General features: G+C 41.0%; 1 protein-coding gene across 4 annotated transcripts in view; it reads left to right on the top strand.

Moving 5' to 3' along the window:
- Positions 1-15,091, top strand: part of SFMBT1 (Scm like with four mbt domains 1) — a 153,109-nt gene extending 138,018 nt beyond the window's left edge. For all 4 annotated transcript variants that reach the window (XM_064667839.1, XM_064667840.1, XM_064667842.1 and 1 more), the window contains 9 exons: positions 53-95; positions 1,324-1,388; positions 2,835-2,974; positions 4,792-4,901; positions 6,591-6,766; positions 7,523-7,701; positions 7,892-8,137; positions 8,647-8,775; positions 9,628-15,091. In XM_064667839.1, coding sequence (XP_064523909.1) covers positions 53-95; positions 1,324-1,388; positions 2,835-2,974; positions 4,792-4,901; positions 6,591-6,766; positions 7,523-7,701; positions 7,892-8,137; positions 8,647-8,775; positions 9,628-9,768 — 1,229 coding nt within the window. In that variant the 3' untranslated portion in view covers positions 9,769-15,091. The remainder of the gene's footprint in view (positions 1-52; positions 96-1,323; positions 1,389-2,834; positions 2,975-4,791; positions 4,902-6,590; positions 6,767-7,522; positions 7,702-7,891; positions 8,138-8,646; positions 8,776-9,627) is intronic.
- The last annotated feature ends 379 nt before the right edge of the window (positions 15,092-15,470 follow it).

Genomic DNA, 15,470 nt, shown 5'->3' with positions numbered 1-15,470 from the left:
GTTTTTGTTTGCCTCTCATACTTTGCTGTTTATGTTTTTGTCTTCCTTTCAGTAAACAAGCAGAAAAAAATTGCAGTAGTTCAACCAGAAAAACAGTAAGTAACAGCTTTTTTGCTTTTATTTTTGTTAGGATTTTGTTTGGTTTTTTTCTCTTTTTCTAATTGTAAAATCATGCTGTGTTAGGGAAGATTTAGCTTTACAGAAGTGCTCTACTGAGGGTTGAAAGATTCTACAATCCATTTGTGTTAATGCTGGTAGTTTCTGTTGATATTCAAAAAGACCTGCATTACAGCAGGAAGAGATAGAAACCTTGGAATTTGTTTTTTAACAATGCTGTTGCAACTGAGCTGAATTATTGAACAGGTTAAGCCATTGAAGTTCCAAGGTTGAAGTTGTTGGTCTTTCGCTTTTAGAAGATTGTATTGTAAATTTAAGAAAAACTGCTCTGATCTTAAGACTGTAAATTTATGCTTGAGCCTTTCTTTAATGGTGAGTAGTAGGAAAAATTACTGTATTGCCTTTTGGTAATATTCCTCTCTGAAATAATACAGTTTCTGTAATGTAAACATGCTTAAAAAATGTGGCTGCCTTAACATGTAACTGATTTTGCACAGCTGATCAGAGAAATTCACTTTAGTGTGAGTGCTGTCTTTTAGTAGATGAACTTCTAATCACTCCTTCCCAGATTAAATTTGGCCCAGACAAGCCAAAAAAGAAGCGTTGTACTAATATCTACAATTCATCTATAAACTCTGTGTCATGCATATGAAACTCGTTCCTGTGAGCCTGCTCAGAACTGCTCCATGAATGCCTCCCAACTGGCTTTATTGACTCCTACAGCTTTACAGGCACCAGAGCTGTCAGCAGTGCTGCCAGTGTTTTCATTGCTCCTCAAATACTGGGCAGACTGTTCTTCTGTGTTTTGTTGTTGGGATCCTTACCAGAGTACTTGAGTCATTGTGGTTATATTTTGTTTAAAATCCAACTTTTTCAAAATGGGTAAGGTAAGACCACACTGCCTTGTGCCAATTAATGGGAAGTTAAGAGGAGGCAGGAAATGTAGACTCCTGTGGGTGGCTTTGGTGGTGTTTTTCACCATGGTAGCAAGGAAGGATTGCTGCTGGCTGTAGCAATGCAGAAGTCCTTTCCAAAATGAATTGGGTAGATTTTGCATGTTATTATTGTTAAACAAGGGAGGTATAAAAAGCAGATTAATAAAGCTGGAGCTAAGGAAAAAAAATGTAATGGTCTTTTAGTAACTGTGTGAGTGGTGACTGTCCTTACCATCTGTCCCTTCTCCCAAACTACTTCTTTTCATTTCAGAATTTTATCTTCAAGGACAGTTCATGATGGACTAAAGAACCAGGAACTGAACTCTTCTGACTCAGGTATTGATCACAGAGGTCAGGCTAACAAAGGCAAAATCCTCTTAACAGTTCACCTGCTCAGCACTGTTAGGAGAGGGAAGAGGAGGAAAGGGCTTGAAGATTTTCATCCCTTGATGATTTGTTGAACTTCAAAAAAGAATGAAACAAACAAAACCATGTAATTACTTGTGTCCTGCAGTTCATGTGTGCATTAAACCTGGAAATGAGATTTTTACACCAGAACATTGCCCCCCCAGTAGAGGATACATGGAGCTCTATGTGTACTGTGACCTATGCAGGTGACTTTTTATTGTCCCCTGCTATGTTTAATAATGTTGGGAGAAACAGGCACACTACATCTGTGCTCTTGAGTGGTTGGATTCTAAGTTTGGGAAGCAGGTCTGTCTGTTTTTTATGTTAACTTCATCATCATGATAAACAAAAGCAATTCAAACAGTAAACTGCTTTGTGTGCCAGATGGCAAAATCTAATCATTTTCTAAACTGTTGCAAGAACGAATGTGATGAATAAGTACATCTGCTGGTGAAACAGTCACACAGATCCATCCATTTGGCAACCAAGTGCCTCCTCTGCTGTTTTCTGTACAGTGAAGTGCACATCTGAAGCTTCACCTAAAGCAAGTGTTGATAGAAATGATGTGTGCTTGTTTAGCAGTTTAATTGGCTTTTAATAGAGTCATAATGTAAATTTAACTTCATTTATTTATCTGCCAGTTTTCAACCACTGAATTTAAGATCTTTAAGTGATAGTACTGATCAGTCGAGGTAAACTACACCACCACTAGGTGAAACAATATTGTCTTTGCACATAACTCTGTTGCAACATGTATTACACTTCAATATTGAGAAACATTGAACCATTTAATGGGTTTAGAATGCTTGATGTTGCTTCATTAAAGGTCACTTAATCAGTTGCTGCATCTTTTGTTTGCTCATTGAGGGAAAAGAGTCTAAAAATGCACAACCATGTTATACTGCAATTTAGGATAAACTGTGTAGAATAATTTTGCCAGCTTCTCTGGTGACAGAAGTTTTGGGGGGGAGATAATTACTGGACTGGAAAATTTATCTGTAATTGCTGTATAGGAACTGCTTCTGTAACCAAGAAGTTGGGACTGTCTTTGTCTTTCCTGTTCTCACTGGTGTAATACCATGAAGGATCAGACTAGCCAGGAAGGAATGTTTCTTTCCTGATGGATGACCATCTTTATTTACTATAGTTTGACAATTTGCAAGCATGGGTGTGAAGTATGAAAAATATTTTGGCAACATGGAATAACTAATGCTGTCATTGCAAACGTGACACAGAAACTACCCCAAATTCACGTCACTCAAGACTTTCTCCCCTCCTTTTTCACAGCAGATGAACTATTATTGTAGTATTGCAAGATTCTTTCCTGGGGAGGTTGTGGCATGTGGTTTAAATCTTTGCTTTCTCATTTCTCAGTGGTAATTAATGGCAAGTACTGCTGCCCAAAGATCTACTTCAACCACCGGTGCTTCTCGGGGCCTTACCTGAACAAGGGCAGGATTGCAGAGCTCCCCCAGTCCGTGGGACCTGGGAACTGTGTCCTTGTGCTCAAAGAGGTGAGATGGTTGTGTGCAGTGGGCCTGTCATAAACACTGAGTGTCTCTAATTACAGATGGGTAATTACTCATTATCAGCTTGAATTTATTAAAGAGGGTCTTTTTGCATCTAGTGAAGTATAAATCATGAACGGTTTTATGAATGGCTGGAAAGAGTAAAAGCCTCTCATTTATCTGAGTTACAATCAGCCTTCTACTGCTAAATTTTACTTTAGGTTAAAACAGTGTAACCTGTAATTGCCACAATCAAAGGAGTCAGTATCTCTTTATAGCTGTAATAAATGCTTCAAATTTAATTAACCGAATTTAGCTGGAGATAATCCCAAAATTCCTTTACAGTTTGCACTGTTGATGTTAAAACAGAGGAATACAGGTTTTCTCAGTAGAAATGGCAAACTATTTTCCGTAATTGGAAAATTAAAAGAATTCTCTCTGTTTTGCAAGTGGGATACAATTTACAAAGATCAGGTGAAATTGCAGTTTTGCTTTTTAATGTAATTGAGGGAGGAAGAGGCTTTCTTTAATGCCAAAGAGCCTCTTCTCCACAAGGTGTATCACAGCAAATTTACAGATACTTTTAATGCAATAATTATTTTTCTGAAATCTCCAAAAAGGTGCTTATTATCTGACCGGAGAGGCTGTGAATTTCCTAAGGCATAACTACATGTGCCCACTTGAGCTCTCGTGAAGTGGTCACTTTAAATGTAGGAATTGGCTCAATGTCTTTGGAATTTTTACCTTCCCTACCAAGTATCGTATCAGACATGCTGTAAAACAAGAGTCTGGTTGTCAAGAGTCAAGCTGATTACTGAAAAAGGTCCATTTTTGCATGCAGAAAATTACCCCGTCCTTTCCGTGAGTTTCGGTACTCTGATGTAAGAACTGCAGGAGAACAAGTGTGAAATTCTGTGGCAGCTTCATTTAACCTTGAAGGTTTAATCTGCTTCATTGCCTGAAAGCAGAAAGTGTGCACAAATCCTGCTGATGTGCAGATGCTGAGTGTTGCTAACAGTTCAGCCAATATGCTTAGGTACATTCATTTCAGTTATGAGTCATGCTCCCTGTATGAATCCTAGAGAGAGTTTGGGCTTGCACTATATTTAATTTTTTTTTTTATTTCTGGACTGCTGCATTAGTAGTAATGAAGCTGCAAGTCTGTAATGTCAAGGTTCTGATGCACCCAATTTTGGAATGATTTGGAGTAAGCACATACTGAATGTAAGAAATACAACTTGAGTGCATGTTTTGTACTATACCTCCCTAACTTCAGGCTATTCACAAGTTCAAGTTATTTTACATTACCAGAGAAATTATCATTTTATTATAGTACAGACCTTGTCATGGTTCATGAAAGCAAAACAGATGAGAGCTTAAGATTCTGCAGTATGATTTTGCTGTAAGTGGTGGGTTGGCAGGCAACAAAATCCTGCAGCATTTTTTGGCACATCTTCACATGACATACAATCTCTAAGATAATCACTTAGATTTAGCCAAGGTTATGCAAGTTTTGTAGTTATTCAGCCCCAGGCGTTAATTTAGTGCTGTGTAATTCAAGGGCAATGACTTGGAAATTGCCAGATACACTCATGACTCTGCAGACAAATTCTGAAGGTTGGCAAGGCCTGAAGTGTCGACTGCTCTCAGTGTTCATTTTGGCAGTATCAGGAGGTATCTGTAATCCTGCTGTGAATGAGTGCTTTGATGCTGGATAATTTGGATGAATAGGGGTAATTTCCTATTCTACCCTGGCACTTTAAAACAGATTAATTGTACAAATAACTTACAGATACTTTCTGCTCTTCCCTCCCACGCTGCAGGTTCTCACTCTGTTGATCAATGCCGCCTACAAACCCAGCCGTGTCCTGCGAGAGCTGCAGCTGGACGAAGAGGCTGCCTGGCATGGACATGGAGAGACCCTAAAAGCAAAGTAAATTCTTGTCCTGTTCCCCATTTAGTTGATCCCAGTAGGATTTCTCTGCAGTGTGTGCTTTAACTTCATACATTTCAGAGAAGGAAAAGTTGCTTAGAGCATATCAAGATGCCAACAGCCATTAAATGTTGAATTCTTTATAGATTTCTTGATGAGCGCTCGGTGAAGTGCATCCCATTTTAATGCTCCATAATATGCCAGGCATACCCTGCTACTGGCATGCCAGCAGCCAGTGGTCAAGTGAGACTGGTCTGGTACTGGTACAACAGTGTATGTATGTTGACAGGCCTGCAGGTGAGGTTTAAGATTATTTAATTCACCTGAAGACAATTGTCAGTGTTTTAAAGCAGAAGCACATACTGCCTGGGAGGCTTCTCAGGCTCCCATGGCATTTCCACTCAGATTTTTCAGTGGAAGAAGATTCTTCAGAAATTAAGTGACAACAGTGCTTTGAAATAGCCTGGCATGAACGTTTTTCTACAGCAGTCTACCCTAAAGCACTCTCTAGTTTTCCTGCTGAGCTTTTTGGGTTGAAGCCTCTTTGCAAGACTATTTTGCGGCAAGGAAAGAAAGCATTGAACATATTTGCATATATTTGATAAGTCCAGATACTCCTTTACAGTCTAGGGATGGTTTTGTAATTAGGTCACTGTGTTTGCATACTGGAGATTAGATTTTCCCAAAGTGCCATAGCACACTTTCCTACATAATTTTCAATGTCAGTAAATCTTTTGGTGGATCCGATTTGTGTATAAAGAGACACCTTTCCGTGTATTGAAGGATTGCTCTGGATTTGGGCAATAGGAGGGTGATATGAAAGATTAGTGTAAATAGAAGATGTAGCTGAAGAATAAAGGAAAAAATATTTGTTTAGTTTCATCGAAGTTGCTGTGTGCTTTCTCCTGCCACAGTAATGACACCAGGGATCTCTGGACTATGATAATATTGCTCTTTTTTTCAAGGCATTAGCGAGATACTTGGAGGCCTGAAACACTCCTAATAGATATCAGCATGTGCTGTAGTTGTGCTGGGAGAACAAAGCAGAAATGATCAACAGCTCTGGCAGATACTGCACGGAGTGGCTCTGTCAGGGTAATGGCAAGGCTGGTGAACAAAAAGACATCTTTTCTTAATTTAAATCAAACAGGAGCAATATGTCGAGCCATGGCAAGTGACTGTCCTGGCGAACTGTTCAGCAGTTAGATAAAAGTTGATTGGAAATGTGGCAGTAATCCATCTGCTTGCCATAGGCTGTGCATAGAGGGCTCACCAAAAGCTGTCTGCTGTTACCATGATTAGCTCAGGGGGTGCTCTTGGTGTTGTTTTGTGTGACCAGCTGTCCGTGTCACAGTGGGAATTTCTGCAGTCCCGTAAAAGCAAAGAGAGCAAACCATCTGTGAGCAAAGAAAACAAAACATCTGAACTCTGGAACAGTCCTCTCAGATGGTATTTTGTAATCACTGACAGGGCAGTGTTGCTGTGTTTGGTGCTGCAGCCACCTCTGCTGGTGGCTTTTCTTTATTTGGGGATCTGTCATAAGAGATGGGAGAACCTATTTCCTGGACTTGGCAGTCCATAGAGTTCATCATTGCTCAGATTTCTCTGTTTGATCTCAAAGCAATAAAGTACTTTTTTACTGCTGGTAGTTGGAAGATTCCTGAACTATGACCATATTTCCAATGCTAGATACAAAGGCAAGAGCTACCGTGCGACTGTGGAAGTTGTGAGGACGGCAGATCGGGTGGCAGATTTCTGTAGGAAAACATGCATCAAGCTGGAATGTTGTCCAAACCTCTTTGGCCCTCAAATGGTGCTGGATAAATGTTCTGAGAACTGCTCTGTCCTGACAAAGACTAAATACAGTGAGTAGGTCACTAATCTCATAACGAGGTGGAGCTTGGAGTGTTACATTTTAATTTTTTTTGGTTTTGGCTCCAGAAGGAATCCAAAATACATTGCTTTGCCTACATAAGGAACAGCTCAAGCTCTACATGCACAAACCTACAAAATATCCACATGCCAATGTGTAGGGGAGAAAAAATTGATTCTACATTAAGTAGTAGAACCATGGCTTAACTTCTTGTTCTGTGCTTAAAGCTTTACCTTCTTAAGACAACTTCTGGGGCAAGAACTGACTAACACTGTAATTTAAGTGGCATTATAATTGCTTTTACCAATTTGTTGTGCAACAAAATACACCTTCAAGCCCTTTTCTTAGTTTTTAGGGCTTTTGTAAACTGACTTTAACCATTTGGCGCTGTGAGAACAAACAGTGCATTGAGGCCATATTTAAAAACTACAAAACATTATAAAAAGCGCAGTTAAATTGGACCAAATCTTGGACTGATGATTTTTGTATAAAATCAGATCATTTGGGGCTTCTCAGAGATGGAGGAAGTAAATTTTTACAGGGCAAACAAAACTGATGAGTAACTCTTGTTCCTTAGACCAAATTAAAGAGGAAAATATAGACACACTGATTTTGAAGTTTGCCAGAATTGGGTTTCCTGTTGGGAAATGTCCTTTTACTGATTTTTCCAGTCCTGGTGATGGACAAACACAACTAGTGACATTGAAGGTGCGTTTCAACACGGTGCTCCTCTCTTCTGTCCTGGCAGCACACTATTATGGGAAGCGGAAAAACAAGCGGATAGGTCGGCCCCCGGGCGGCCACAGTAACCTGGAAGTAGCCATGAAGAAACCAAATAAAAGACGGAAGAGGCGAAAACATTTTTTTGTTCATAAGAAAAAACGTTCTTCTACGTCCGTGGATAACACCCCAGCTGGATCTCCCCAGGTAGGACACTGCCACCAGCATTCATGGGCACGGGCTGTGATCTCTGACCAGCTTCCCTTGAAACAGCAAACGTTAGTTCCTTGTGACTTCGGGTTACACCTGACAGCGGGTGGCAATTGCAGCTTTCATCCTAAACTTCCCGTTGTTTTTCATTTCATTGCCTTTTTTTTCTTTTTTCCGAACCTTTCAGGGCAGTGGGGCAGAAGAGGAGGATGACCAGGATGAGGTGGATGAGGAATCTCTGACTGAGGACAGTACCTCAGAGCACCAAGATGAACTGCTTGAAGAATCAGAGGTATCAGAGAAGAAATCGCTGTCGTCATCTCCCACACAGAGTGAACTGTCTCATTCCCTGGCTCAGGACCGAGACAAGCGGAAGAGGAAGCTCAGGACCTTTTCCTTTTCTGATGATGAAAATAAACCTCCTTCGCCAAAGGTAACCAGGAATTTAGAATTCTGCTTCTGCTTGCTCAGTGCTGGGCAAGCACAAATACCTTGGGAGTGTTAACCACTGTACATGTGTTCTCATAAAACACTGTTACCCATAAAGGGCATTGTGAAACTACAGAGTAATTAAAAATCATTATTTTTATTACAGGACAGAACTGTAATAAGGAACTAGCAGAAAGATGTAGACAGAATGGTGAGCTTTCCCATTTTCCAGCTGTTAGCACTCCTCTTGGTTCAACCAGAGCAGTGACGTGGTGTGGACCAAATCCCGGGTTTAGATCCTTGCTGTCTGTCTGTAACACTGACAGACTGTAACACTGCCTTCTACCCTGAGCAGAAGGTTGTTCTGCACATCTCTGCTGGCCAAGAAACCTCTGCAGTTTGAGCTCTTATTAGACCTTTAGTTGGCAGCTGAATGTTTGAGTAGATGGGAGCGTTGGTCCATGGCATATGTAATATTCTGGGAATTCTTTTTGCGCTGGGTGGCTTGTCTAGGACATAAAGATGGAAGTTGCTGAAAAGCTGCAGCTGGACAGTAACCCTCTGGAGTGGACCGTGGCTGATGTGGTACGATTCCTCAAATCCACTGACTGTGCTCCACTGGCGAGAATTTTCCTTGACCAGGTATCATTTTCTGTCTGTTAAAATGTAGAATCTGTCACTTTGCTTCTTATCCTCTAGGGAATCATGAGAAGAATACTAGATTGAATTTTTCAGTAGGGTTCTGAGGAAACAAACACTTGTGCAACCCACAGCAGTTTGGGAGAGGAGAGCTGAGGGAATGACCAGAGTTTCTCAGGTTTCTCAGCATTCAGTGAAGGGCATTTTGATCTGTGGGGTGTCCGAATCCCAAAACTACAAAGAATGCCTACAGCCAAGCACCATGAAGGCAGGAGCCTGTTTTCTAGGAGATAAAGTTTTGCCTTTTCCATGTGATAAGTATTTTCTATTTTACAGAGTAACTGCAGGTATCACAGTGTTGTATTGCAGGAGTGAATGTTTTTGTGTTAGTATGACAACCAGAGTACAAAACAGAGTCAAGTTAACATTTTTTTTGCATCTTGCTTAAAATTTGCCATAAGAAGCATTGTCTATCAGAACTGTAGTACTAGAACTAGTGATGACTACGGTTTGTAGTGATGGATTTACTTGACCTTGTAGAACCTCTGTTTTTATAGAAAGATGCAGTGGTTGGGTAAAATGACTTTCTGCATGAAATTTCCTTGGTTTCTTTTGTTAGGTTGATTTTTTTGCAATAGCACCTCATGAGACTCTGTCCCTCAGCCAGTGAATTTGAGCTGACGTTTTAAGAAAGGAGTTAATTTGTTGTGAGAGAGATTTTTAAGCTGCTTGGAGTAGCATGAAAGAAACATCTAATTCACAAATGGTCATGAATCTGAAATTACAGCAAATCAAAGCTGAAGGAGCAAGGAGAATAAAAATACAAAGTCACTATGGAATTTTGTTTCCTGACAGGAAATCGATGGCCAGGCCCTGCTGCTGCTGACCCTGCCCACTGTTCAAGAGTGTATGGACTTGAAGCTTGGACCAGCTATTAAACTCTGCCATCACATTGAGAGGGTCAAACTTGCCTTCTACCAGCAGTTTGCTAACTGAGGAGCAGCCAAGTTGAAGTGGACCTTTGAAGCACAACTACAAAAACATGCTCCTTCCTCTCTAGCAAGTGAAGCCAAATGAAGTTAAACTGAGGCCCTGGTGACCTAAAAGTGTGTGTCAGCCTCGATTTTTCTGTTTTGACAAAAGGAAGACAACATCTGGAGCAAAATGCCAATGCAAACACAGGGGCTACTCTACCAGCTGCCAGCTCGGGAACACAATAGTCTCTTGCTCTATGGTTCCCTTTTTCTAATGTATTTTTTAATGATTACAGAAAAGTCTCCTCTCATGGGAAATGACATTTCAATAGTTCTGTTGGCACGGAACTTTAAAAGGCGAATCGGATCCTGTTTACGTTAGCATGTAGGCTGCCAGAAATAACCTTTCTCTGTCCCTGATGTCTCACAGAATCCCCTTCCCTCCCTGTGGACGAACACTTGCTTTACCACAGCACTGACTTTGGAATGTGCTCTTTGCACATTCGTGTGTTAATGTTGAGTTTTTAATGAATTTGTTCATTGTTAGGACAACAACGTGGCCACAGGGTTCTGAATGTACAGTATAGCAAGAGTGTGGTTCCTTTTGAAGTTCTTTTGTTTATTTTGGATTTTTTTGGTTTCCTTGTTGTTGGGTTTCAGTTTTGTTTTTACTACCTCTGTAGCCTGAACAGTAGAAGTGATGAATTAAAAAGGGAGGGAACTATTCTTTCTGGACAAATCTTCTGTAGCTGCACAGCAGTCTGGCTTCTATGGGCATGTCCAGAGTACAAACCAATGTCAGCATACAGAGCTTCTGTTCCAAAGCTTTAGTGAAACCTGTGTAGGCGTAACCTGGGTGTTTCCTTTTTCTTCAGATGTCAGAAAACGTAATTATTTTTGCACTTCTCTTACAGACGGGCTGTAGGAAATAAGGAAGGAAAGAGGAAGTGCCTCTGCATTTTCTATATTTTGGTTGTCAGATTATTTTATATTTTTTTTTAATTGTGTGAAGTTATTTCCTTTTTCTTCTAGCAAACAATTGGGCCGTGTACATAGAGCCTGTCAGCAGACTTTTGCTTTGCTATCTGAACATCTTTTTAGAGAATACACTAAGGAAACTGCGATCAATAGAGGACTGCGAGAAAGCTCTGCCAGTGTTTGCATACTGGAAACTCTTGTGAGCTTGACTTTGTATTTTTAACTATCTACAGATGCTCAGGATCAGACTTGGTGAAAATTTGGTGGGTTGGGAAGGGACTTGTCTGCTTTTATTAGAAAAAAGGAAAAGGACCAGAGGAACATCTTGGGTCTATCAGTAGGCTCACCGTAGGATGAACTGCTGATTTTAATTTTCCAGGGTAATAAAACCCAATCAGCCACTTGCTGCAGACCTGTGCTTTACACTTTAACAGGGCTTACATTACTTTCCATTAAAGGTGTGGGGAAACTTGTGTCAGGCTCGAGATCTGCACCATATGAGCGTTAAGTTTCAGCTGGCTTGCATTCGGTCACTGCCTTCCTCACAGCACTTGGAGGGGCACAGGCAGGAGCTGGATGTGTGCAGCCATGGCCCTTTATCTCCTGTTCAAATCCAGCTGTGCAGGAAGCCCCTGGCATACAAAGGTGTGTGAGTTAGGAAGGTTCTCACTGCAGGAATTGGTTTAGGACACATCTACTGGCTTGTGATGAGCACGGGTCACTCTGGTCGGACAGAGGGATCAGGGTGTCCCGTAGGCCCAGTGGGATCGGCCGTTCCTGTGCTGTGAGCTGTAGGATTCAGGAAGGAGGTGTCTGTAAGCTGAGAGCTGAGTTTGCACAACCTGTGTCTGTACCTGCCACATTGGTGTTGAGGGGGAGCTGCCTCCAGGGAAAACTGTTTGGACTAAGCAAAGCTCAGTGACTGGACTTTACTTCCTTTGCCCCTTAGAATAACTGCCTAGTCAAGGCAGAACTATTTACAGGAATAAATAATCAGATTTTTTTTTCCTGTTCCAGAATTGAAACGTAAATGCCAGACAGTTTATTAGCTGAATATTCCTGTGGGAGGGAGGGCAGTGTGTAGCTTGGACAATTTTTCTCCCATGCTGTAAGCAGAGTCTGAAAACGTAATTAAATTGAAATCAAAGTGTTCCTTCTTCCTCCTCACACCAGATATGTGGCCAGTAAATGGATGTTTTGGCTCTTCATATTGTGCTTAGTTCATCTGCCTGTACTCCATTCCCTTAGGACAAGCTCAGTGATAAGCCATTAGACCTGAAAAAATTTTAAAAGAAACACTGCTGCTTTGCTGTCAGCATCTTGTCTTGAGAAATTTGACCAGCAGAGAACTTCTGGGCTGGAAGGTGATGCTTTTGGATCACTGCAATATGATTTCCAGAGCTCTCTTGCCCTGATGCTTCCTGCATAGCCAAGAGATGTTGCTTCCACCTTTCCCCATGGACAGATACATATCTTTTTAAGTAGCTGTCAGGAGAGAATAGAGCTTAAAGTGTAATTTAGTGGACCTGTTAAGATGGTGCCTAGGGTTTTAAATACAAATGTCATACTTCTTTTTCTCAGTAAATAAAGCAGTCAGCAGTTTCAGATGTTAGTGAGATACTTACTGGTCACCTTTGGCATGTTTTATAGGCTGGATTTTTCTGCCTTGTTTTGGGAGGCACTGACAGTCTGGTCCCAATGGGATCTATTTTTGTTGAGATTTTCAAAAGGGATGTTTTCATTATTTGTGAAATGTTTTTATGCTGCACACGGGTACTGTACACTCTGTTTCCTGGGGAAAAAAATGCACTCTGTTTTATTGCTGGATTTAAAAGGGATAATTGGGGCTTTATCTTGATGGATGGTGTTTCTACTTGACTCTGTTTCAAGTTCCTCTTTCTCTATGCGTGGCACTTATTTGTTCAACTTATTCCAACATGACTTGAAATCAGCTCATGTGGGGCTTTAGTCGCTCTGTTTCTTCAAAACTGGATTTTGCTTAGCTGGTGGCTGAATCTTGGCTTTGGGTGCCAGCAATGTTTCACCAGCAGGAATTGCTGGGATTGCAGTAATTTGGGTTTCAGGAATTTGTGCCATCCTCTACCACATCGTTCACCATACGTACGACAACGCTGGAGTCCGGGAGAAAGGCAGTGGTGTCTTGCCATTATCTTCAGCACAAGAAAATGAACTCCCCACTGGGCCTTGTGTGCTGTTTCTGGGGCTGGTAAAGGGAGTTTACCCTTGGCTTGACCCACTGAGGGTTTGTATTCTGGCCTGTCATATTTTCATAGTGTTGTGCACTTTTGGGTTTGCACACCACAGCTTTAGAAACCTGGTGGTGCCACTTGTGCTGTGCTAAGCTTAGCCTTGTTAGGCAGAAAGGTTTTGTTTGGTTACTGTGGTGTGCTTTCTGCACCAGCACAAGGATTCTGTAATGGAGAAGTATTCAACCTCCAGAAATGTCATGGAAGGTTCATGTGGTAGGATTATCCCCCAAAGCATGAACAGCTTGCAGTCCATCCTAAACTGAAAGCAGTCCTTCCAGAAGAGCAGAGGTACAGCACTGATCTTGGTGAATGAAGACTACTTTTTTCCTAACTCGAAACATTTCTGAAAGTTCCTCTTTGAGCAATGAAATAAAAGGCAGATTAATTTCTGTGTTGTACAGTACTCCAGGAGTGTTTGCAGTCTCTCCTGGGATTAATGGAAACAGTACATACAGAGTTCGGGAGTGGTTTTTAAGATTACTTTCTCTGTTACAACTTTTAGCAGTATTTTGTTGTTGCTTTAGGATTTGCTAGTGTTTATTCTTTATTCCAGTGATGCTTTAAAGGAGGGAAGGAGTATTTAGCTGCTAAGTCCACAGAATTGTAAATATATTTACAGTCAATTGGACTGAGCACTCCATTCTTCTGTGTAAAGTACAAAGACTCGGTACATGGTTTGCAAAAAGCCAAGTGGCTCGTGAGATTTTTGAATGTAACGGAATAGGCTTCGAAACTATCAAGCTCAAACTGGAGACTGGATACCTTTGGACCAAATCTGTTGTTACTAGATGAAGTAGCCTTACCAGAAAGCCAAAAATACGATGATCCTGTACAAAGCTACTCCTTAACTAGTCCTGTCCCATAGTGGCAGACTGGTTACTGCCTACTGTGAGCTCAAATTACCTAAAAGTAACTAAGCACAAAGACATAGGCTCGGTCAGGAGACTTCAGGTGTATGATGAAGGCTCCTCTTTAAAGGGATTGTGTGCTGAACCCTTATTTCAGAGTGCTGCCTCCCTTCCCCAACATGTGTGTAGCCTTGTTTTCAAAGGCAGCCTTTTGGGTGAGAGATTAGAATGGGACTTGGGAACGCCAGAGACAACAAGCCTCTTTTATTGTTACGTGTTTTTCTAAAAAAATTAATAATAATCTGTAGGAAACACAACAAAAATGAATTAAGATTGATGACACTTGGTCTCCACGGTCGCTTCCTCAAGTGGCATCTGTTGTTCTGAAATGCACCAGACGCGTAAATGGACTTTTGATGAGAAGACAAAGTTTTACTCTCTTGGGTGCAAAGCCAGCAGTGTTTGGCTCAGCTTTAAGCCATGGAAGCAAGCAGGTGTTGCACTGACCAAATTCAGAGGCAGTAGGTCTGACTGACTGAGCACAAACACGGTGTCTGTGGGAGCCCTCTGGCCTTGCACAGTCCGAGAGGAAGAGGCCTGGCCCAGGCACAGCTCGGCAATGAACGGTGAGCTCCGGGCACGGAGGAGTCCTCGCCCACTCTGAAGGTTGTTAAGCACCAGTTTCCAAGAAACCTCATGGCAAAAAAAATAATCTGGAGGTGTCATGTTTCTCCTCTCCTCTTTCATTTTTTTTTTAATTATTATTTCTGTTTAAAAGGAATTTTAAATAATCCTTATAGACAATCAGAGGTCTTTTAGGAGACTCTGCCCTAAAGGGTACCAGCTCCCCACCTGTGGGCCTCTTTCTTATACTAACTCATTGGAACTGATGCACTTTTCCTGTATTTTGCCTTTTTTAATTAGCTGCTTGTTCTTAAACAAAGATTTAAATGCATATTGTGTTGTGTCCCTTCTGCTTGTTGTTTTATCTTTCTTTAACTTTAAGAAAAATATATATATATGCAGTGAGACTGAAATACTACATGGAAGAGAAACATGCACAAGAAAATATGCCTATTAAGTCCCACCATTGTTTGAGCAGGTGTAACAATTTAATCAGAGGATTTTTTTAAAAACTATTTTGGATGGATATTTTGCTTGTTTTGTCTGTAAATAGTGTACAAAAGTTTGTGTTATATGACAGTTTTAAGTGGTTGTAAGAAAATTAAAAAAGATACTTAAACTGTTACTGATGGCTTTGGTATTAATATGATAAATACTGCTGCTTACCATGAGAAAATGTCACATCTTACAAAACTGTGTGGAAAGCTATCTAGCCTGCTCCATTACTTACATAAAAGATAAATGCAAACCACATAAACACCACTTGCAGAGGCTTCATGTTAAAGATCTTGACTGGGTTGTATTCTGTTCCCTCAAATGCAGGAGACCTATTTATCAAAGCCTTCTTGTGAGGTAACTGGTTTTGTTTCACAGGGTGCTGAAGCTAATTAAAATACAGGAGCCGAGGACAGGACCTGTGAATTGGGGTAATTTATTGCTTTCTTTGAGCATAAGGAGCTGCTTGGTACCATGTGAAGCAAACCTTGCAGGTGCTGCTGCTCCTC

Source organism: Pseudopipra pipra, chromosome 11 (genome assembly GCF_036250125.1).
Source record: "Pseudopipra pipra isolate bDixPip1 chromosome 11, bDixPip1.hap1, whole genome shotgun sequence".
NCBI classification, from domain to species: Eukaryota; Metazoa; Chordata; class Aves; order Passeriformes; family Pipridae; genus Pseudopipra; species Pseudopipra pipra.
The sequence above is the reverse complement of the archived record's forward strand: the minus strand, read 5'-3'. Positions and strand labels throughout refer to the sequence as shown.